Source organism: Pongo abelii, chromosome 12 (assembly GCF_028885655.2).
Source record: "Pongo abelii isolate AG06213 chromosome 12, NHGRI_mPonAbe1-v2.0_pri, whole genome shotgun sequence".
NCBI classification, from domain to species: domain Eukaryota; kingdom Metazoa; phylum Chordata; class Mammalia; order Primates; family Hominidae; genus Pongo; species Pongo abelii.
This window is the reverse complement of record NC_071997.2, coordinates 99,712,313-99,736,280: the sequence shown is the minus strand read 5'-3', so window position 1 is coordinate 99,736,280 and position 23,968 is coordinate 99,712,313. Positions and strand designations below refer to the sequence as shown.

Sequence of the window (23,968 nt, the reverse complement as noted above, 5' to 3'; positions counted from 1 at the left end):
AACGTATATAAGTCAATTTTTTTGTATATTATTTTAAAAATTATGGTAAAATTGGCCGGGTGCGGTGGCTCATGCCTATAATCTCAGCACTTTGGGAGGCTCAGGTGGGCAGATCTCTTGAGGTCAGGAGATGGTGAAATCCCATCTCTACTAAAAATACAAAAAATTAGCCAGGCTTGTTGGTGCGTGACTGTAATCCCAGCTACTCAGGAGGCTGAGGCAGGAGAATCACTTGAATCTGGGAGGTAGAGGTTGCAGTGAGCCAAGATTGTGCCACTGCACTTCAGCCTGGGTGACAGAGTGAGCCTCGGTCTCAAGAAAAAAGGAATAAATATATATAAAAGCATAAAATTTGTAAAATAGTATTTATTGTGGCTAGTATTATCAAAGATGAGTATTTTTCTGTACCTGGTAACTTGGCCAGGAAATCATTGGAAAGCTGGCTTTGTATTTGTATTTGATAGTATTTAGTGCTTGAAAATGCATGGATATGGAGGCCTATGCTGGGTCTTCTCCCTGCATCACAGGATTCATGAAGTTATTAACCATATCTGTGCTGATTTTTATTTTGATGACTTGTTCATAACACTCACAGCTGTGAGTGTTAATGCAGCAGGCTCAGCATGGTGGAAGTAGCAGAAGCCCTGGAATGAAGTGAGGTGACTCTTTGGGAAGATTCAGTTATCCCTGCAAGATGACAAAATACCTAAAACCAACACAACCATTTATTTGCTTATGGTTTTGCAATTTAAATTGGACAGGGCTCAGTAGCGACAACTTGTCTCTGCTCCATGTATCAGCGTGGACGGCTTGACTGAGAGCAGAGGATTTACCTCCAAGGTGGCACACTCATATCACTGGCAAGGTGGCACTGGCTGCTAGTTGGCTGGGGACCTCAGTTTTCTACCAGGTGCACCTTTCCACATGGTTGCTTGGGCTTCTCCATTACGTGATGGCTAGGTCCCAAGAAGGAAGAAGTGTTGCTGCCTGACCTTCCTGATGCCTGGGCTCTCAGGTCTTAGTATGGCACTTCTGCATGTCACTGTCAGAACAGTGACAAGTCCAGCTCAGGTTCAAGAGAGAGGGAACATAAGCTCTCTCTCTTTTTTTTTTTGAGACAGTCTGTCTCTGGCTGGAGTGCAGTGGCACAGTCTCAGCTCACTGCAACCTCCACTTCCCAGGCTCAAGCAATTCTCGTCCCTCAGCCTCCCAAGTAGCTGGGCTTACAGGCGCCCGCCAACATGCCTGGCTAATTTTGTATTTTTAGTAGAGATGGAGTTTCACCATGTTGGCCAGGCTGGTCTTGAACTCCCGACCTCAGGTGATCTGCCCGCCTTGACCTCCCAGAGTGTTAGGATTACAGGCGTGAGCCACTGTGCCCGGCCGGCTCTACCTTTTGATGGGAGAAGCAGCATAAAGTGGTAGGGAGGGGTAGAATCATTTGAGGTCATCTTTAGAGACTAGCTACCACAAAGAACCACAACGGTCTTTTTTCTCTTTCTTCCTCATTCTCACTCCACAGAAGCCTGTCCCTAATCATTGTGTGAGCCAGTGATGGCAAATACTGGGAAGAAATCTAAGAAAAAATTTTAAAATCAGTACTAGGAATACGTAGTATTTAGGAGATTGTGGCTTGGTCTCAAACTCCTGACCTCAAGTGACCTGCTCATCTCAGCTTCCCAGAGTGCTGAGATTACAGGCGTGAGCCACTGCACCTGGCCTGCTCTTAATGATTATTTAAATTTATATTTGTTTAGTGATTATACATTATTTGCTTACTTCTGACATAATCTGAGTCTCTCTCGGATCAGAGATTACAGGAGAGGGAATATATTTACTAGAATAATTTCTCCATTCAGAATGTCAGAAATAAGAAAGCCTTTTTTTTTTTTTTTTTTTTTTTTTTGAGACAGAGTCTTGCTCTATCACCCAGGCTGGAGTGCAGTGGCGCGATCTTGGCTCACTGCACCCTCCACCTCCCGGTTCAAGTGATTCTCCTGCTTCAGCCTCCCAAGTAGCTGGGAGTACAGGCATCTAGCCACCACATCCGGCTAATTTTTGTATTTTATTAGAGACGGGATTTCACCATGTTGGCCAGGCTGGTCTCAAACTCCTGACTTCAAGTGATCTGCCCATCTTGGTCTCCCAAAGTGCTGGGATTACAGGTGTGAACCACCATGCCTGACCTGAGAAAACCTATTGAAAAATTTTAAATTTTATCTGTTACTGCTCGGAAAACAGAGCTTTGCTTGTTCCTTTCAGCTATTCCCTGATGAGCCCTTAAAGTCCACAATTCTGTTTCAGCTTAATTTCTGAAAATAGTTATACCACATTTTCACAGTAAGAGAGCTAGTAGCCAGATGCATCATGTGTTTTGTTTGCAAATGCATCATCTGCTATCCAGCTTCCTTCCATGGAGAGGAATGGCCTTATATTTTACAGTGAGGCTTCAACTGCTGCTCCCTTTTGGCATGTCAAAGTCTAATTACTATGGTCTCTGTAGCAGGGGCTGTATCCACAGCCTGCGAATGTTTGTGTTCTACAATGATACTTGGGCGTCAGTGACATTTGAAAGGGGTGGTTTTTTGAGACGGAGTCTCACTCTGTCGCCCAGGCTGGAGGGCAGTGGCATGATCTTGGCTTACTGCAACCTCTGCCTTCTGGGTTCAAGTGATTCTCTTGCCTCAGCCTCCCAAGTAGGTCTCGAACTCCTGACCTCAAGTGATCCGCCCGCCTCGGCTTCTCAAAGTGCTGGGATTACAGGCGTGAGCCATCATGCCCGGCCTTGAAAGGGTTTTTATTTTAGCATCAAAAATCTATGGCATGGCTTGGATTGCATTTCTTCTAGGCTGTTCCATCCTTAGTCACATAATGCTACTAATTCACCTGAAGGAATGCTGTCAAAATAAATCAAATGGTAATTTTAAAAGACTCTGTCTCATCCATTGTAGCTTTTACTCAGTTAAGAACAGTTTGGAAATATGAGCCTTGAGCATGAGAACACTCATGTAGCATTTTATTTTAGTTTAATGCTGCTGTTTGTCATTTTGCCACTATCACTGTTTTACGCTGAATGGTTAAATGTGAGAAAGAACGAACAAAATGGTAGCATATTGTGCTTTACTCACTGAGAAAGGCTGTTTTAGGTTAATGTAAAATTCCAATAGTAGAAAGAAAATTTTATCCCACATGCAAATGTGACTTGTCTCTCAAGAGCTTCTTTGAAGGTTATTTTGGAGTGTGTGGGGGATGAATTTGGTGCATAGGATAATAATAATTGACATCTGTCTCGTGCTACTCTGAACCAGGAACGGTCCCTAAGTGCTTTGCATGTATTAATTAATCTACATGTAAGCGCTCTTTGTATTATTTCCATTTACAGATGAAAAAATTGAGATGTGAAAAGATAATAGAAACAAGGCCACACAGCTTGTCAGTGTTGAGCTGGGGCTTGATTTTGACTGTCTGGCTTCAGTGGACTCTGGCTTTTAGCCACTATATGACACTGGCTAATCAAAGTAAGTTATGTTTTCTTAGTCTTTTTTTCCCCTTTATTTGAAACCAAGTTTCAGATGTTGATTTGCAAGTTGGCAGTCATTTCTGTTTTATAAAGCTTATTTTTTATTGCCCCAGTTTTCGAAAAAGCTTTTCTTGTTTAACATTTTTGGCTGATGAAAATAAAAGTCAACTTTTCAAATAGATTATACGTGTTGATAATAGTGCTAGTCATATGAACCATTCATAGTATGTTAAGAATAAGTTTCAAAGTAAAAATAATGTAAGTTCCAACATAGTACATTTATCATATAGTTGAGTGAATAGTACTCTGTCTCACATATTGTTTAGATTGTAGAAATTACAGCCCTTAAAAATTTAAGTATGTTTAAACTAGCCCTTTAGTGAATTAACATTTCTTTTTTAAAAAAATATTATTGATTTTTGCCAAACAATAAAAGTAATAACAGACTGTTTTAGAAAATCTGGAAACTATAATATGGTATAAACAAAAAATTAACACTGTGTGTAATTTCACCACTTATAGGTAGATGATTCATGTTAGCATTTAAGTCTATTTGCCTTCCAGCCCTCATTCATGCATTTACTCCTTCCACGATTACTTACTGATTATCTTCTAGGCGCAGGGCAAAAGCAGCAACTAAAATAGTCTTTCTCCCTGTGGAGCTTATACTTTATTGGAAGAAGTGGACAATGACCAGATAAATATGCAATATGATGTCAGGTAGGGAAAAGTGCTTTGAAGAAAAACAAGGCAGGGTAGGAGAATAGAGGCACAGGGGCTGCTGTTTTGGGAAGGGCAGCCCCAGAGAAGGCTTCCCCACAGGAAGGGAGCCTGTGACTGTCTGGGGAAGGACATGACAGGTGGGGACACAGCCAGTGCAAGGCCCTGTGATGGAAGCAGGCTTGGTGTGTCTGGGGACCAGCAAGCAAGCCAGGGTGATGGGAGTGTGACGCTCAAGGGAGTGCTAGGCAATGACATGGGAGAGATGGCAGAGGTTTGCAGGCTGTAAAAATAAGGGCTTTGCATTTCATTGAGTGAGGTGGAAGCCTTTGGAGGGTTTGGGGCAGAGGAGTGATGTCATCTGGGTTTGGTTCTAACAGATTCTTTCTGGTTGCTCTGGTGAGAATAGACTGCAGGGGATAAGGTGGCTGAGAGAAGGGTTTGCGGGGAGGTGGTGAGAAAAATGGTCAGATTCAGGATATCTTTAAAATAGAGCTAACAGGATTTGGAGCTGGATTGGATGTGTGTTATGATAAAAACAGAAGAGTCACATATAGTGATAACTTGGTGTTGTAGGCTGAAATATTGCCCTTCCCTGATTCACATGAAGTCCTAACTCCCAGTACCTCAGAATGTGAGCTTCTTTGGACATAGGGTCATTGCAGATGTAATTATTTAAGATGAGGCCATACTAGAGAGTGTGTATGTGTGACGTAATCCAGTGGACTGATGTCTTTATGAAAAGGGGATATTTCAGCATAAGCATATATGGAAGGAAGATGTGAAAATATAGCAATAAGGACATCTGTTAAGCCAAAGAACGCTTGAGGCTACCAGAATCTAGGAGAGAAGGATGAATAGATTATCTTTCAGTCCTCAGAAGGAACCAGTCTTACTGACATCCTGATTTCAGATTTCCAGTCTCCAGAACTGCGAGGTAGTAAATTTCTGTTGGTAGTAAATTTCTCATTTTGTGACACTTCGTTATGGCAGTCCTAGTAAACTAATACACTTGGTGAGCAACCTTCTGAATGGCCGTCCCTTTTAAGGCAGTGAATGCCAGGAAGGAGCAGGTCTCAGAGTTTGGGGTGGATGGAGGGGACACAAGACATGCTAAGTTTGAGAAGCCTGTTAGATACCCACACGGAGGCGTCAGTGAGACCGTTGGATGTGGAAATCTGGAGTTCCAATAAGAGGACAAGGCCAGACATCTAAATTCGGGCACTGAATTAGATCACCAGAAGAAGGGTCCAAGGATCAAGGAGGCCCTGGGAAATTTTGACATTTGGAGGTTGGGGAGAGAAGGAGGAGACAGGAGACAGAGCAGAGGATGGCAGTGAAGTGGGAGAAGGCTGGCAGGGTGCGGTGGCTCAGCAGCCATGGGGGGAAATGGGGAAGAGGAGGAGGGACCAGGTCTCTGTGGCCAGCATGGCTGTTGGTCAGGAATGGAGAGGACCAAGAACTCCCACTGGATTTAGTAGCCTGGAGGCCACTGATGACTTGGACAAGAACAGATTCAGTGGAAAAGCGGAAAAGTGGATGCACAAGGCTGATTGAAGGGAGTTCAAGAGGAAGTGGCATTACATCATAAGCATTATCCCATGTCATTAAAAATCTTTTTCAACCACAGGCTGACTAGGAAGAGTGTATGGGTGTGTGGGGGGGATGAAGACAAATTGGTTAATGAGCACAAACATACAGTTAGATAGAAGAAAGAAATTCTGAGTTTGATAGCAGAGTAGGTGGCTAAAGTTAACAACAATGTATTGTATATTTCAAAATAGCTAGGAGAGAGGACTTGAAATGTTCCCAACGCACAGAAATGATAAATACTCGGGGTGATGGATGCCCTAAATATGCTGACTTGATCTTCACACATTCTCTGCAGGTAACAAGATATCACATGGACCCCATAAATATGTACAAATATTATGTATCAATTAAAAAAACTTTTTGAACATTGTTTTTGATGACTGTATCACATTCTAGGATTTTAATCCTTTTTTTTTTTTTTTTTTTTTTGAGATGGAGTCTTGCTCAGTCACCAGGCTGGAGTGCAGTGGCTTGATCTTGTCTCACTGCAACCTCCGCCTCCTGGGTTAAAGTGATTCTTCTGCCTCAGCCTCCCGAGTAGCTGGGACTACAAGCACGTGCCACCACACCCAGCTAATTTTTGTATTTTTAGTAGAGATGGGGTTTCACCGTGTTGGCCAGGATGGTCTCCATCTCTTGACCCCATGATCTGCCTGCCTCGACCTCCCAAAGTGCTGGGATTACAGGGGTGAGCCACCGCGCCCGGCCTAATCCATTCTTTACTTGTTTTATGGGTGGGATGGTTCTAACTTTCACCTCTATATTGGTTGTGATATTGCAGTGGACATATTTGCATACAAAATTCCCTAGATTAGGAATGACAAGACACAACAGGATGATTATTTTTAGGGCTTAATCCTAAAATATGGCCAGTCATTTACAGAAAGTCTGTACCAGTGTACACTCCCCTTGGCATGTAGGAGTGGGTTTGTCTCACTGCACAGCTCCCCTCCATGTAGTTTTGAATTGACTAGAACATCCAGAAAAGCATTAAATTACAGAGGTGATGGTAGGGGTTATGGGCTGAATTTTGTTTCCCCAAAATTCTTCTAGAGAAGTCCTAATCCCCGGTATCTCAGAATGTGACAGTATTTGGAATTAGAATCTTTAAAGAGGTAATTAAGTTAAAGTGAGGTCATTAGTGTGGGCCTTAATCCAGTATGACTGATGTGCTTGTAAGAAGAGGCAATCTGGACACAGAGACAGACACAGAGGGAAGACCGAGTGCAGTCACAGGGAGAAGACGGCCATGTACAAGTCAGAGTGAGGCCAACTCTGCTGACGCGTTGACCTTTGAATTTTAGCTTCCAGAATTGTGAAAGAATAAATCTCTGTTATTTAAGCCCATGACTCCATGGTACTTTGTTATGGCAGCCTAGCAAGCTAGTACAGTGGGCATTAGTATTTTGTTCCTGATTTACAGGATGATGTCTCTGGTGGTTATACTAAATCATACTGGACCTGCATACTAGACACATATATTTAAGAATATATTATAATTTATCCTCCCAAACCCGATCTCTTATGAAACATAAATCCTGAATCAGTGGGGTCTATTCCCATTTTGCTGCTCTGTGGCAGATTTTAACATTAACATTTGGCCTCGTCCGTGTGTTATTTATTTCTCTCCGATTTCAGGTCTCCTGGTTAACTTCATGGTCTCAGGGAGGTCTTCCCTAACTCCCCGACCCCCACTGAGATCACCCCCCATCAGACACTCCTCTTTCAGAAAGGCTGGTAATAGTTATAATTACTTTCCCTGTGGGGTCTCCCTGGCTGGGTTGTGAATGCCAGGGGGTTGTGAAGGATGTAAAAACATCATCTCTGTTTCCAGTTCTAGCCACAGGGCGTATGACAGTGCCTGGTGCAAAATTGAGCATAGAATTGCCACTCAGTATTTTGTTGAATGAATAAGGCATGAGTCAAACTTGGCCACTTGCCCAAGGGCACAGAGCTGGGATGGGGTGGGGGGGGCTTCACACTCAAATCCCTGTGACCCCAGAGCATAGCTCCCTCTCGTACCTGTCTGCTCATCAGTAGATGAGCTTGGGCAAGGAGGTGTGTAGTCACATTTTTTGATTCTCTGTCTTGGGCTCGGTAGTAGCTCCTCAAGGAAACAAACCATTTCTAAGAATTCTTTGTATTCTTTATGGTCCCTTGAATATAATAACTTACAAATATTTGCCAATTGTCCAATTAAGGCTGCCATGTTCCTCTTTCTACACCTTTATTATTATGACACGTAGCTGTATGGTGATTCTTTTTCTGTACTTGTGTCTTTCCTATTGGACTCTGATCTCCTTGAGAGCAAGAAATTTGTCTCCATCTTTTGTCTGCAGTTCTTGACACAATGCAGGCATTTAAGAGGGGGCTGAATTGGATGAATAAAGATAACATGGATGGGATTAAAACAAATTTAAAGATTATTTAGAAAGGTATTGTCTTCCTTTGAATGAACTCTAAAGATAACAGTTATAGCAATATATGTGCATAATAGTTTACAGTCTGTAAAACCCAAGATTTGTCAAAAATATGTACTCATCATACATACATACTAGCATGAATGCACAAAGTAAAATTATACTATTAGAGAAGGTGCTTAAGGAATGAATGGCAGTGAATAATGAAATAACGTGTTTTAATTCACATTATCAATGCTTTAAAAGCTGGTAGTATCACTTTATAGTTCTAATTTTGAATGGCTGTTAATACCATATTCTACTCAACCTTTATGGTTCTTTTAAATTTTTTCTTGGCACAAATAGCACTGCTGTGGACACCTACATATATGTATGCCCAGTTATTTCCTTTTTTTGATTATTAGAATAAATTTCTAAAAATGAGGCTACTGAAATATTTGAAACATGTTGTTAAACTGCTTTCTAAAAAGGCTTGTACCATATTCCTTACCTCCTTTGCAGCACTTAGTACTAATATTTATATTTTCTAAAAAATTAGCCGTGATGTATCTCCTTGTTTTAGTGTTCATTTCTTTTGATGAGTTTGTTAATTTGGACATTACCCTATAAGTTTATTTACTAATTTCATTTCCCTCTGTCTAAATTATCTATTTCTGTTCTTTTTTTCATTTTTTGATTTTGGTCTTCATTTGTTAAAGGCAACTTTTATTAATTTTTTTATATAATAGCATTTTCAGAAAAATTTTTTTTCTGGGTTATTTTTTCCCTTTTGCTATTTTAATTAATGTTAAATGCTTATATACACTAAACTGTAGATAGATATTTTAACTTTTTCTTTTTTTTCATTGAATGCCTGTGATTAAAAAAGTTATACATGGCAGTAATAAGATCAGAAACAATCCAGGAAAACTGCTGGTTGTTTTGTATTACATGACTTGTGATTTAATTACATTATATTCTGTGAGTGCTTTTACAACTATTGACGGTATTGGGAAGAGTGTGTTTGGCCCCAGCTGACCACCTATTTTAAATTACATCACATGGTTAAAACCACTCCTGCTGAGCTTAGGTTTAGAAAACTTCAAGCTTCCAGAACACAGCTCTTGGGGAGCTGGGAATTCTGGGGCTGTGTACTTGACATAAAGGCATTAAACTCCTGAATGAAACATGAGATTCTGTACCCAGCCTTTGTGACTTGTAGTCCCTTTAATTTTTGCTATGCTCAACTATCTGGTTGGTGAAGTTGTTACTCGTAGATTAGAAAGGCAAATAGGGTAGGAAAATAGGGTGGAAAGAATGCTTGTGTGACTTGACGGTCTGACTCCGAGGGAAGAGAGAGAACAATGAAAGCAAATACCCATCCCTCACAGGTTTCAAATAGATTTTCGTAAGGATGAAAGACCTGTACAGATTTATTAAATATATTGGTGATTGATGGGCATGGTTCACGTATTAGAAAATTTCGTTATGTGGAATTCTTCATTATTCCAGAAGACTGGATAGAAAAGGCATTGGGATGTCATGCTAATTTTTTTTTTCTCTTTAGGGATTTTAGAGGAGGCTGACCCAGAGACATTTACAACGAAACAACAACATTTATTTGGGTTTGGTACAAGGAGCAAGCAGACAGAGTAGACTAAAATGTGTGACCTCATGCTATATTTCTTGTGATCTGATATCACTTAGTGTTATTGAATAACTTCAAAGGGCAGCTGGGAATTACTGTGAAGACACACACAGCAAAGCAATTTCTCACCTGCTGTCTCTGATCACAGAAGACACAGTTAGACTCACATTTCTCCCCAGGACACATGCGGTAGACATGCTGCAACTTGTTTGGAGAGAAAGGCAAGGGGCAGAGAGTCACACTGTTTGCACTGTGTGGACTGAGACAAGTTTTAAATATAACTAAGGGTTACTTTTTTAGAATTAAAAGCAGTAGAAGCTGAGCTTCAGGGCATGGGTTACTTCCTAAAAATACAATCGCTGAACTTTTAAAGAACTCTAGGATCAGCTTGTCAAACTGGAGTATATACAAATGTGAAAGACATCTGAGACTCTTTACTACTTGGCACACAGATTGAGAATTAACTCAATTTTGACTGTTTCAAATGATGAAAATATTTTCAGAAGACCAACCTGGTAGCCAGGATGGCGTAGGGTTTTGTTGCTTAACCTGCTCACCTAGATCTTGATGTCAGTGGGCTTTCTGCACGCCCACTATCTGAGTTCATCGCTGTCTTGGTGGCAGTTTTGGCCACTTTTTTTTTTTTTTTTAAGAGATGGAGTCTTGCTATGTTGCACAGGCTGGACTCAATGTCCTAAATGCCTACAATAACCTCCTAAATGTTATGCCCCTTGTGATGTTCTCTTCTCTTTGACCTTGACCAGTTTGCTTCACTGTCGCTACTCTTCAGAGTTCCTCTACAACACATTGGATCTGGCTTCTGAACTTGTTTCTATCTGTAATTATAACATAAGGTTAAATGTCACTACAGACTTTGTGTCTTTGCAGAGTTTACTTGAATTTAATTTTGATGGAAAAACATCTGCTTTGAAGGATTGGAGACTGCTTGATTGAATAAATCGCAAATCAAGTCTGCAAGTGTAGATGTTATCATGTAATGAATTAAGAGACCATTGGCCATCTTTCCTTTATAGACGTCCTTAAATCCCCCAGCATCATTTGGAAAGTAGTGCCTCTATGTTTATATCAGTCAGTCAACCAAGTTTAGGCTCCTATCCCAGGCTACAGAAAGTTCTGCATAAGCCACTTAACTGACCTCACAGCTTATAACCTAGTTGGCAAATAGGAGAGAACTGTAAGAAGTTGACTAGCATGTGGAATGTGAATGATGACAGTGGACAAGAGCCAGATGGTACAAAGGTCGTGATAGGGCTGGGTGGGTGGGTCTGTTAGTCACTTCTCACACTGCTATAAAGAAATGCCTGAGACTGGGCAATTTATAAAGAAAAGAGGTTTAACTGGCTCATGGTTCTGCAGGCTGTACAGGAAGCATAGCAGCTTGTGCTTCTGGGGAGGCCTCGGGAAACTTCCAATCATGGCACGAGGCAAAGGGGGAACAAGGCACATCACATGACTGGGGGAGGAGGAAGAGAGAGAGTGGGGACGTGCCACACACTTTTGAACAACCAGATCTCAGAATCACCCACTCACTCACTATTGCAAGAAGAGCATGGATGGGATGGTGCTAACCCATCCCATAGTCCAATCACCTCCCATCTCTGCCCCATAGTCCAGTCACCTCCCACCAGGCCCCACCTCCAACTCTGGGGATTATAATTCAACAGGAGATTTGGTAGGACTCATACCAAACCCTGTCAGTGGACATTTGGGAGAGACTTCATACAGAAGGGTGGGAGAAGGGTGGGCTTGAAGCATTGGAGGTTTTAATTGTTCTCATTGGATTGAGGGGCCTGTGTTCCTGCATAGGGCTCCCTCTGTGCAGAGACAAAGAGGTGGGAATCCCAGAGGATGGGTGAGCTTCTGCAGGGGCAGACCAGTGAGAAGTGAGGGTGGAAAAGGGGGTTTGGGTTAGATGTAGATGGCCTTAATATTTACCCTTGGTCAGCTAAAATGTGTGGAAAGTTTTTGAATGAAAGGGAAAAAAATGATTCAAAGAGTAGCATTTTAGAAGACTAGTCTGTCTGCAAGCCTGGATTAGGTTTTTGTTCCTAACCTACTACTTTTCAGACTTGGCTGTATATTTCAGTCACCTGGGGAGTTAAAAAAGTACTGAAGCCTGGAGCCCTCCCCCGCTAGAGACTCTGATTTAATCTGTTTGGAGTTAGGCCTGGGTTTGGGGAGTTTTAAAAGTTCCCCAGGTGATTCTAATGTGCAGCTGAGCCTGAGAACCACAGCCCAACCCACTGATAAGATCTTGATATAGCCTCCACTCAGCCTCCACTCATCGAGCTGAACCACAGCACAGTGCTGGCCAGGAAAAAGCAGAATCCACTGATGGGGAAAAAATAAAATAAAATTAAAAAGTACTTCTGGCTGGCTGGGGGCAGTGGCTCATGCCTACAATCCTAGCACTTTGGGAGGCTGAAGCGGGCGGATCACCTGGGGTCAGGAGTTTGAGGCCAGCCTGGCCAACATGGCGAAACCCTGCCTCTACTAAAAACACAAAAATTAGCTGGGCATGCATGCCTGTAATCCCAGCTACTTGGGAGGCTGAGACAGGAGAATCGCTTGATCTGAGGGACGGAAGTTGCAGTGAGTCAAGATCGCACCACTGCACTCCAGCCTGGGTGACAGAGTAAGACTATGTCTCAAAAAATAAATTAAATAAAAATAAAAGGTACTTCTGTGACAATATTTATAATATTCCACATAGTCCAACACCTTAGTTATAATAACAGTTTTCACGTAAATGCTATGCATTTTTGCACTGGCCGTGAAGTAGATGGGGACAAATGTGTAGACTTTTGGCAGTGTATAGACATGGAAAATGACATCTAAAATTGCAATAAAAATGGCAAGATAAAACACTTTTATCATAGCCAAGAATTCAATAGCCTAAAAGCAATTACAGCGTGAAAACTTGCAAGTATAAAAATATAAGTCCTCAGAAACTTGCTGCTGGAAGACCTGTTTCCAAATGCTGTGTGTCAGTGATTCTCAAACCTGAGTGTGCATCGACGTCGCTTGGAGGGCAGTCACTGATTGCTGGGCTCCAGTTTCAGATTTAGCAGGTGTGGGGCAGCCCAAGGATATGTAGTTTCAAAGTTTTCCCAGATGATGCTGCTGGCCCGGGCACCATACTGTGAGAACCACTGATGCTTGCTGCCATGTAAGAACTGCTACTGCATGGGTCCAAATATCGTAGGAAAAAGGGCTTGATAAATGTGGTAGAAGGACATGAGTTTTTTTTTTTTTTTTTTTTTTTGAGACGGAGTCTCGCTCTGTCGCCCAGGCTGGAGTGCAGTGGCGCGATCTCGGCTCACTGCAAGCTCCGCTTCCTGGGTTCACGCCATTCTCCTGCCTCAGCCTCCCGAGTAGCTGGGATTACAGACACCCGCCACCAAGCCTGGCTAATTTTTTGTATTTTTAGTAGAGACGGGGTTTCATCGTGTTAGCCAGGATGGTCTCGATCTCCTGACCCTGTGATCCGCCCGCCTCGGCCTCCCAAAGTGCAAGTTTTGCTTTTTATGTCAGATGAGGGGCTTCTCTTGGGAGTTAGGGAATCTGTCCTCCTCCAGTTCAATCCAGCCCCTCCTCATCTCCATGCTCTAGGGGGCACCTGTCTGAGTCTAGTTAGGGTAGGTAGAAGAGAAAATTGTCTTTTCATTCTCCTAATTGTCCTTTTAAAATTTACTACAAAGGGTGGTATTATATACATAGCCGTAATATTATGTAACATGTTCTTTATTTTTCTTCCAGTAGAAAATATTTGTAAGTGCAAAGTTTTGTTTTTTTTTTTAATCTTTTATGACCGTCTCCCCACCCCCTTTACCCTACCACATGAAAAATTTGAAGAGTTAAAAAATTTGCTAACCATCCATGTCTTCCTTAAAACAGGTTCTTGCGGCTCATTCTTGGTGGTACGTTGGAGGATGTCAGTCCTTGGCCTCCACCTAGGTGCCAGCTTTTGCACCAAACAGCCTTCCTGGTAGAAAAGACATTTGCATTGTACCTTGGGCGGGAGGAGAAGTGGAAATCATTCTCAGATGTTAAAAAGAAACATGTTTCTAATTGAAAACATTACGAGAGGGCACACATGAAAGTGCCTGGGTGGTGAGCTCAGGCAGAGGCACAGCTTTGAAAGCCCAGCTCAGTCTTTGCTGTGGCCACTTCTGTTCTCTTGGGTGGATCCCATTCCCATTCCTGTGACACTCCAGAAATAACCATGGCTGAGCAGGGACCCAGGACAGCATCTCAGATATAGCAACAAAGTTTGCTCAGTTGGTCAGGAAACTCTGATAGTTAGAATTCTGAATTCTAGAAGCATAGAGCTTTTGAATTAGAATTCTAGAAGCAGAGTGTGGGAACAGCCTTTATTCTCATATTGTGGAGACCATTTTAGAACAAATCACTGCTGCCCTCCTCATAACCCCCAAACATACACAAGTGCAGAGGCCAAGGTTAAGTGGCTTACTCCAAGGTCACCTAGGGAGCTGGCTCCATTTTTTTTTTCTTTTAAAGAATCCTTCCCAACTTTCTGAAAATTTGTCAGCTTGGTATTCTGACACCCAAGGGCCATTTTAGAAAAATCATTACTTGCTGTAATGAATAGGCATCATATTGTAGAAAGATGGGAAAAGTATCTTCTCTCTTTTATAGAAAATCAATAGGTTTCAAGGCTTTTAGGTCTTGGTCTTTTGGATGTTCATAACCGAGTCTCCTATTGTTCGTTTTGCTTGTCTATTTTGTAATTGCTTGGTGGACTGAAGCTTGTATTGAACTTTATGGGAGACTTGGTAGTGTGATCTGCCTCAGGACCAACAGTTTATGTAAAAGGTGAGCTGACAGCAACAGGGCAGCATAATAAATGTATTTGAACAAATAATGAAGGGACTGAAGGAATTATGGCCATAAGCTTATGACATTACATAATAAAACTTAAGTCAGTAGCATGTACACTTCTTTTTTTTTGAGACAGAGTTTCCCTCTGTCATCCAGGCTGCAATGCGTGGCACCATCTCGGCTCACTGTAACCTCTGTCCTCCAGGTTCAAGTGATTGTCCTACCTCAGCCTTCCGAGAACTGGGATTACAGGCCCCTGTCACCACACTTGGCTAATTTTTGTATTTTTAGTAGAGATGAGGTTTCACTATTTTGACCAGGCTAGTCTCGAACTCCTGACCTCAAGTGATCCGCCCAGCTCAGCCTCCCAAAGTGCTAGGATTACAGGCATGAGCCACTGTGCCCAGCCAGTAGCATCTAAACTTCTAAGTTTAGATGCCTTAAACTTAGAAGGCATCTTTTGCCTATCATAAAACCTACTTACTCTATTAATGACCCACAGCCCTGATAACTTTTCTTTTTAAATTTTTAATTTTGAGATTGGGTTACATTCTGTTGCTTAGGCTGGAGTGTAGTGCCGTGATCATGGTCACTGCAGCCTCGACCTCCTGGGCTCAAGAGCCTCCTGAGTAGCTGGGACTATAGGTGCGTGCCACCATGCCCAGCTAATTAATTTTTTTTTTTTTTTTTGGTAGAGACAGGGTCTTACTGTGTTGCCCAGGCTAATCTCAAATTCCTGGGCTCAAGCGATCCTCCCACCATGACGTCCTGAAGTGATGGGCTTACAGGCGTGAGCCACTGTGCCTGGCCTGATAACTTTAAAACTCTGTTTGGTCGTGAGTGTGGTGATTCAGAGTACATACATCCTTGCAAATAGGAGATAAAGAAGTTGTTTCTTTTTGGTTGCCTTTCATTATTAAATTAGGAATGGTGCCTAGCACACTGAATTTTTATACAAACTAGCAGGTGTATTTTGGGCGACTCTTAACCTTTCTGCCCTTGGTTTTCTCGTTTTCTCATATGTCAAAGAGTAGATTGGACTAAATTTCTGACACAGTCTCTCAAAGATCTGATAGCCTATACAACATGAGGTCTGTAGGAGAGCACTTTTTGGGGTTGGGGATTGGACTGAACTTTTGTTTTTTGCCAAGTCTTGGCAAAAAACTTAGGCTTAAAAATTTTTAACTTAAATTTTAAGTTAAACGTATATTTAAATTTAAGCCACAGAACATAACTTTAAAATAATGGCAGAGCTTTTCTTACGATTTTTCCTGGATTTTCTGATGCATTTCTGGGAGGCAGATACAGTAAAATGGTTAAGAATGATAGCTTTGGAGCTGGCTCACTTGGTTTCAAATCCGAGCTCTTCTACTGAGTAATAATTATGTGATGTTTAACAAATCACTTAATCTCTGTTTCTGTTTTTTCATCTGTAAAGTGGGCACAATAAAATATCTACAAAACACGTTGCTGGGAGATTAAATTTGTTTATATATTTTAGAACAGTGCCTGTCACATAGGAAGCCATTAATATTAGCTCTCTTCCCCCTCCTCCACCCAACTGCCCCCCCTTCCTCCTTATGAGTATTCATGTGGTTTTTTATTGGAGAACAAACAACCTGATGCTACTGTTAACCCTTTGGAAAAATTAGGAAGTCTACAATGTTGTTCTTCAAAGCCGTGCCTTCTGTTTTCTTTCTGCAGCTAGCTGTGTTCCGCCATGTCAGAATGGAGGGATGTGTCTCCGGCCACAACTCTGTGTGTGTAAACCAGGGACCAAGGGCAAAGCCTGTGAAACAATAGCTGCCCAGGACACCTCGTCACCAGTCTTTGGAGGGCAGAGTCCTGGGGCTGCCTCCTCGTGGGGCCCTCCTGAGCAAGCAGCAAAGCATACTTCGTCTAAGAAGGCAGACACGCTACCAAGAGTCAGCCCTGTGGCCCAGATGACCTTGACTCTCAAGCCAAAGCCTTCAGTGGGACTCCCTCAGCAGATACATTCTCAGTGAGTGTCTCGAACTTCCGTTTAGCTAAGGATCATCTTAATTACTCTCTTGGATGCCTTGCTTTAAATCACTGTCCCTTTCCTGCACAATTTGCAGAAATCACTTGGATAATAATGTTTTTCTTTCCTTTCTTAAGGCTTTACACGTTAGGCTTACACATGGAATCTCTTAAAAATATTTGATGTGTGTATTTCGCCTCTGCAGGAAAATTTACCATTAAGTACAACCCATGGCAACCATGAGGATTATAGGGATCAAGACTGGAAGGGAGTGATAAAAATAGTTATTTGTGATAAAGTTGTTAGTTAAAAAATTCTGTTTTTGAGGGGGGAGCTGCTTTATAGAGTTTTGAAATAATAATTTAAAAAAAAGAAACTTATTTTTAAAGTTATCTGGAAAAGGTAAAAACTCAGCTTGCACAGAGAAACTATTCAAATGAAAGGGAGTCCTTGCAAAGAGAGAATTTCTCAACCTCAGTAGCAGGTTAAGTGTACCTTCTGTTAACACCATGTTTATCTTCCAGTTGCCGTGTGGGTCCATTTTTGGTGAATGAGCTTGTTTTCTGTTTATGGGAACAAGGTTTTTTTTTTTTCTCAGTGTTAGGAAGTAAGTGCTATTCTGAACAAAATGAGAACTCAGAGAAGAAAGATTACCCCGTTCTCTGAGTTGCATTACAAGCAGCCACTCAGCTGCACCGGGTCCTTAAACAAATTGTCTCCTCTTAATGAGCTATTCTATATGGATAATAAGATGCAGAATGTACTGCAACTATCACTTGTCATTTGTCTAGGAATGTAAAATACAGGAAGTTCCCAACTTAAAAATGGGCTTGACGTAGCAGTTCATTTGTAAGTCACTTGCTTGGAATTTAGAATGCTTCTTCCCTCTGTAGAGACAGCTTCCACATGGTGATTAGTATCCAGTCAGCCCACAGAAGTTATTCAGTCTGTTGCTATAGATGAAATTATCCTTATTTCTACTTCCCCTTTGAATAGACCACCTACTGTTTCTTCTGAGTGTGGTCTTTTTCTTTTCTCCTATTCCCTCCTCAATCCTCTCTCTTTTTTTTTTTTTTCTGTTTTTCTTCATTTTTCTCTAATTTCTTCTTGTCTCATAATACTTCAGTTCTACTGTGGTAGCTAGATTTAGGGACTAGTTTGAAATGCTACTTTGCTATTGGAAAACACATTCTGCAGCCCTCAACAAGAAGCAAAGGTAAGATAGGTGTAGCTAATACTTAGTAAGGGCTTACTATGTGCCAGGTACTCTTTTAAACGCTTATTGTGTATCGTTCACTTACAGCTCACAAGGACCCTATAAGGAAGGTAACATTATTAAACCCATTTTACAGATGAGAAGACTGAGGTACAGAGTGGTTAAGTAATTTGTTCAAGGTCCCACAGTTAGTAAGTGACAGTATTACAATTTAAACAGAGGCAGTCAGGTTTCAGCATCCATGCCTTGAAGGAAGGAGTTGGCAAAAATTTTCTGTAAAGGGGCAGGTAGTAAATATTTTTAGCTTTGTGGGACATATGGTTTCTGTTGCATCTACTCAGTTCTGCCATTGTAGCACAAAAGCAGCCATAGACAGTGTACGAATTAATGAGTGTGACTGTGTTCTAATAAAACTTTATGGACATTGAAATTTGAATTTCATATAAATTTCACAGGTCATGAAGTATTATTCTTTTAAAAATTTTTTTCTCAACCATTAAAAAACATAAAAGATATCCTTAACTTGTGGGCCATATGTTAAGGATATGGGCTGGATTTGGCCCATGAACTGTAGTTTGCTAACTTTTTCTCTAAAGGATAGTAGTGCTTTTTTGTGTGTGCCAGAACATGAATATAACTGTGTCCTTGGAACGATATAAAGCTTTGATTATATCATAGCTAGACGTCTCCCTTCCAGCATTGTTTTGGATATTAAAAACAAAAAACAATTCTGTGTTGAACTATGCTTTGGCGATCAAGAGTCAGATTACTGTGAATTGCAATTAGTTTTTTCTAGCATTATGACTTACATAAACTGTAAAGTAATTTACAAGCAACATTATTCATCTTGAATATCACCATCACACTGTTAGAATTTGACCCTCTATGATGTATATATATGGATTGTTAGTAAGAACCATATGTCGGATGTCAGATAAAGGAACAGTCTATTTTTTTTCCTTCCTTTTGGTAGCCGTGGTGTAATTTAGACAAGAATGTTGTGAGTCAAAGAGGAGGGTAAGGTTTCAGCTCTGACTCAGCTTTGGTAAAATAAAGTCGTTAGGCAGTTTGCTTTGGAGACTTCATCTGCTGAATGAAGATGCTTTTTTATGGTAGCATTGTTATAGGCATGTGTATATGGGTGTGCCTACTGGTGTGCTTTTAAGTAAAGAGAAGAGATGAGAAGAGATAGCCTTGGGTGCTATCAATCCTGATATTAATAAACTGTATAGATTGCCCCATTATCTAGTCACTGCAGAGAAGATTAAGATGTACAAGATCCAGTCCTGCTCTTAAGGAGACTTTGAAATGACAAATGAGCTATACAAAGGAAACTATACAAAGCTATACAATTAGCCCTTTGATTAATTTAGATTATGACATAATCACAGTGAGTCATGTTTAATCAAATGGCCAAGGAATCACATGTGATAGGCCCATTTTGGCTACTTTTGAGAAATGTTACAATCCTTATCTTTAAGATTGCCTATTTTAGGGTATTTCAGGTTTTGTGTTTAACCAGTAAAGGAGGAGATTGATTAAGCCTCCTTAAAGTATTCAACTATATACATAAATATGTCTAACATCCCAAAATGTTTAGTGTTACGTTCATTGTGTGTCACATGAAGTGCTATCATCTTGATCACTTATTCAACAAGTATTTATGGAGCATATTTTGTGTATGAGGGCACAGTCCTGGGAGCTAAGGATAGATAACACTAGGCAACTAAAGTGGAACTTATAGTTTAGAGAGGGAGAGACAGTTGATAAATGACATAATTAAAATATACATTAGATATTCATGAGTGCTGTGGAGAAAATAAAACTGCATTAGTAGATAGGACATGGCTGGGTTGGTGTGTGGTGGGGAGGAGTGAGGAGTGTGGCAGTTTTAAATAGGCTGCCAGGGAAGACCCTACTGAGAGGCGTTTAAGCAAAGGCCTGCGATAAGGGCATGAACCCTGCAGATATGTGGGGGTGAGGCAGAGGCTTTGAGGCAGGAGTGTGCCTGGGGTGTTTGAGGAACAGCTAGTTTGGCAAAATTGTAGTGTTAAAAGCACGTATTTTAGGCAGGTGGAGATTAGATGAATTGGTTTTACCTTTGGCTGAATTGGTTTTAGGCAACTTGATTTAGAACCAAATACAAATAAAGTTCCTTAGGAAATCAAAGGAAAGAGCAGTTGTTTCCAGATTTTGGAGTGTTAGTGCAGTGGAGTCCAGGGATGGCTCCTTAGAGAAGGTGTCTGAGAAAAGATGGTTGAATTCGGATACATACAACTGGAGAAGGGTGTATCCAGCGGAGGCAATGATGTGAGGCTAGGTAGCCTGGCATATTAGTTTTCTTTGGTTGTGTAACAAATCACCCCAAAATTTAGCAACCTAAAATAACATACATTTATTGACTGACAGTCTGTGTCAGGAATCCAGGGGCTGCAGCCAAGCAGTCAGCAGGGGTGGCAGTCATCTGAAGGCTCCACTGGGGCTGGGGAATCCACTGCCAAGATGGCTCACTTTCATGGCTGTTGGCAGGAGGCCTTAGCCCTGGCACTGGCTGTTGGCAGAAAGTTTCACTTCCTCTCTATGTGGACCTCTCTGTAGAGCAGCCTAAGTGTCCTTACAATGTGGCCATAAGCTTCTCCCAGAGTGAGTGATCCTAGCTTAGGGAGAGCGAGGAGAAGGCCACAGTGCCTTTATGGTCTTGGTCTTAAGGATGCCACACCTTCACGCTCACCTTATTGTACTCATTAGTAGTGAGTTGCTAAGTCTAGTCCTCACTCAGAGGGAGTAGAAGTATGCTGCACTACTTAAATGGAGAAATATCGAGGAATTCGTGGACGTATTTAAAAATGACCATATTTAGGATATGATTTAATTAGAACTTGATAAAGATGAAGATTAATGGTAATATAAGATAATATAAAGCTCTAAAGGTTGCTTGAAAACCAAGCTACTAAGATTTCAACAAAACAATTCCAAAAAGACACAAAATAGAGAAAAAAGTAATGGAGGGAGGCCTCGTAGCTTAAACAAGGCCTAAGAAACACATTAACCAATCACAGTATTTGGATTATGTTTCTATCCTGATTCAAACAAACTATTAATAAAAGAAAAAGATAATGACGATTTATAGGACAGTCATGAACATGCTAACGTTGATTGGAAATTTGATGATATAAATGAATGATTGTTGATTTTGGGAGCTGTGATGATGGCATTGTAATGTTCATAAGGAGGAGAATCATGTTAAAGTATTTACAGATGAAATGATATGATATGTGAGATTTTATTCAGAATAATCCAGTGGGTTGAGGTAAAGAAGTAATAAGATTGGTTTGAGGTGGTAATTATTGAAGCTTGATGATGGGTACATAGGGGTTTCTTACAAAATTCTTTTTATATTTTTGAAATTTTCTGTAATAAAGAGTAATAAAAAGATGAAGTTTCTTATGGTCCTGAGTGTGGTCCTGAGTCTTCAAAAACCTAATGCTATGATATCTCCAAGGATGGAAGAACTTCTGGGATGTTCCTTGAAGTATGCCACCTCCTAATTGACAACAGTAACAATAAAACGTAAGCTCATTCCCTATATTTGTAGTAAAGGAAAAAAAATCCCATTATAAAGCTATGCCAATAGTTAAACACTTTGGGGAGAGAGTTCAAGCTTGTTGCAGTACTGATAGTTATTACTGGGACCTTGTCTGAACTTATTAAAGGATCCAAGGAATTGGTCAGTACTCAAACGGACGATTTCCTTAAATGATCTCTCAGACTGTAGGAGGGGACCTTGCTGAATATTGAACCCCCAACTCAACCCCACCAACTCTCTCCCAGGTTTCTCTCGTGTGCTTTCCTGTACTCTAAATGTATATATTTAGAGTTTTGCCTGGAGAAAATAAGTGTTAATAATGTCTAAATCCTTGTCTATGGATTGTTTCACGAATGCTTATATTGCAGGAGGTACCCTTCTCTCGTGGAATAATAGCATTTGCCTTTGTAAAGCCCTGAACATTTTGCAGGGTATTTTCCGTTCCTTATGGTATGTGGTCTGCCCAACAAGTCTATGAGGTAGTTGAAGGTTTTGATCCTGACTTTATTATGTGGAAAAAAAAGGCAGTGAACGAAAGTTGAACAAAACGAACTCACTCCAAGGTGCTCAGTGCTCAATTCATGACACCTGGGGATGGGATGCGAACTAAAAATTTGAACCAATCACTGATTTTATTGTGTTATACACATTTATTTAACTTAAAAAGATGGACGTTAAATTGAAATTACATACAGAAAAGTACAAAAGTCAAAAGTGTACAGTCTAGTGATGATCCCAAAGTGAAATCATATTCATGTAAGTGCCATCAACATTAAATAGAACATTTCCAGCACCACAAAGCCCCTTGTTCTTAGACTCTACCATCTTCCTCCTCACCAGAGGGAGCTACTCTCTTAACTTCTAATGCCAGAGATCAGTTCTGCCTGTGTTTGAACTGTATGTAAATAATACGGTGTGTTTTTTTTCACTCAGTGTTATGTCTGAGATTCATCTATGCAGTTGTGTGACTATAGCTTGCTCATTTATATTATACCGCCAATGCTTACCACATCATGTGAATATACCACAATTCATTATTTATTCTGCTCTTGATGGATGTTTGGATTTTTTTCAATTTTTGGCTCTTTTTATCCCAGCTTGACTAAGGTATAATTGACACATAAAAATTGTATGTATTTACAGTATACATGATATTTTAAAATATGTACACATTGTAAAATGATTACCACAATCAAGCTAATTAACATATCTCTCATCTCACATAGTTACCATTTTTGGTTTGTGGTGAGAATGTTGAAGGTCTACTCTCTTAGCAAATTACCAGTATACAGTATTATTTACTGTAGTTACCATGCTCTTTGTTAGATCTCTATAACTTACTCATCCCTTGTAACTAACATTTTATACCCTTTGACTATTTTTTGGCTCTTAATACTGCTGTGTAGATATGTATATGTGAAAATTCTAGAAGAAGGCCAGGCACAGTGGCTCACACCTGTAATCCCAGCACTTTGGGAGGCCTAGGCAGCTGGATCATGAGGTCAAGAGATCAAGACCATCCTGGCCAACATGGTGAAACCCCTTCTCTACTAAAAAAAATACAAAAATTAGCGGGGCGTGGTGGCACACGCCTGTAGTCGCAGCTACTCAGGAGGCCGAGGCAGGAGAATCGCTTGAACCTGGGAGGCAGAGGTTGCAGTGAGCTGAAATCGCGCCACTGCTCTCCAGACTGGCGACAGAGCAAGACTCCATCTCAGAAAAAAGAAAAAAAAAAAAGAAAAAGAAATTCTACAAGAAGACCTTTTTGAAATAATCACCAAGCCCGACTGGATATAGCAGTGTGGTAGTTTGAGAAGGACTTCCTAATCCATGAAAACCATGTAAAGTTTGATCATATCATTAGCTGTTGGTCAGACCTATTTTGTTGTTTGAGAAAAACAGACACATGGGGAAAATGGTGAGGTGAGGTAGTGTGTTGAGGAGCTGGAAGTGAGCAGCTCTTAATTTTTTCCTCCTGAGACTGAGTTCGGAAGAAGAGTAGACCATGGCATGGAGGTGGGAGAGATAAGGACAGAGTTGGGGAGGTCACTGCCTCACACTTCTGCTCACGTCGCTGGGTCTGGTGGAAACTCAAAGTTTGTATCTAAAAATGGGAGGCGTTGGGATAGAGTTTGCTCCCTAATACAATTGAAAGAAATCAGGATAATGTTTTGGTGCTATGTAATAATAGTAGTTAATATGACCAGTTATTCTGTGCCAGACACAATTCTGAGTACTTTTTGAGTGTTGTCTCATTTAATCTCTTCAAAACTATGTGAGAGGCCTGGCACGGTGGCTCACACCTGTAATCCCAGCACTTTGGGAGGCTGAGGTGGGCAGATCATGAGGTCAGGAGTTGAAGACCAGCCTGGCCAACACGGTGAAACCCTGTCTCTACTAAAAATACAAAAATTAGCTGGG

General features: G+C 41.0%; 1 protein-coding gene across 11 annotated transcripts in view; it reads left to right on the top strand.

The window, feature by feature from the left end:
- The window catches only part of LTBP1 (latent transforming growth factor beta binding protein 1), a 446,431-nt gene that overhangs the window by 61,228 nt on the left and 361,235 nt on the right, over positions 1–23,968 (top strand). For all 11 annotated transcript variants that reach the window (XM_024242216.2, XM_024242210.2, XM_063713730.1 and 8 more), the window contains exon 3: positions 16,448–16,745. In XM_024242216.2, coding sequence (XP_024097984.1) covers positions 16,448–16,745 — 298 coding nt within the window. The remainder of the gene's footprint in view (positions 1–16,447; positions 16,746–23,968) is intronic.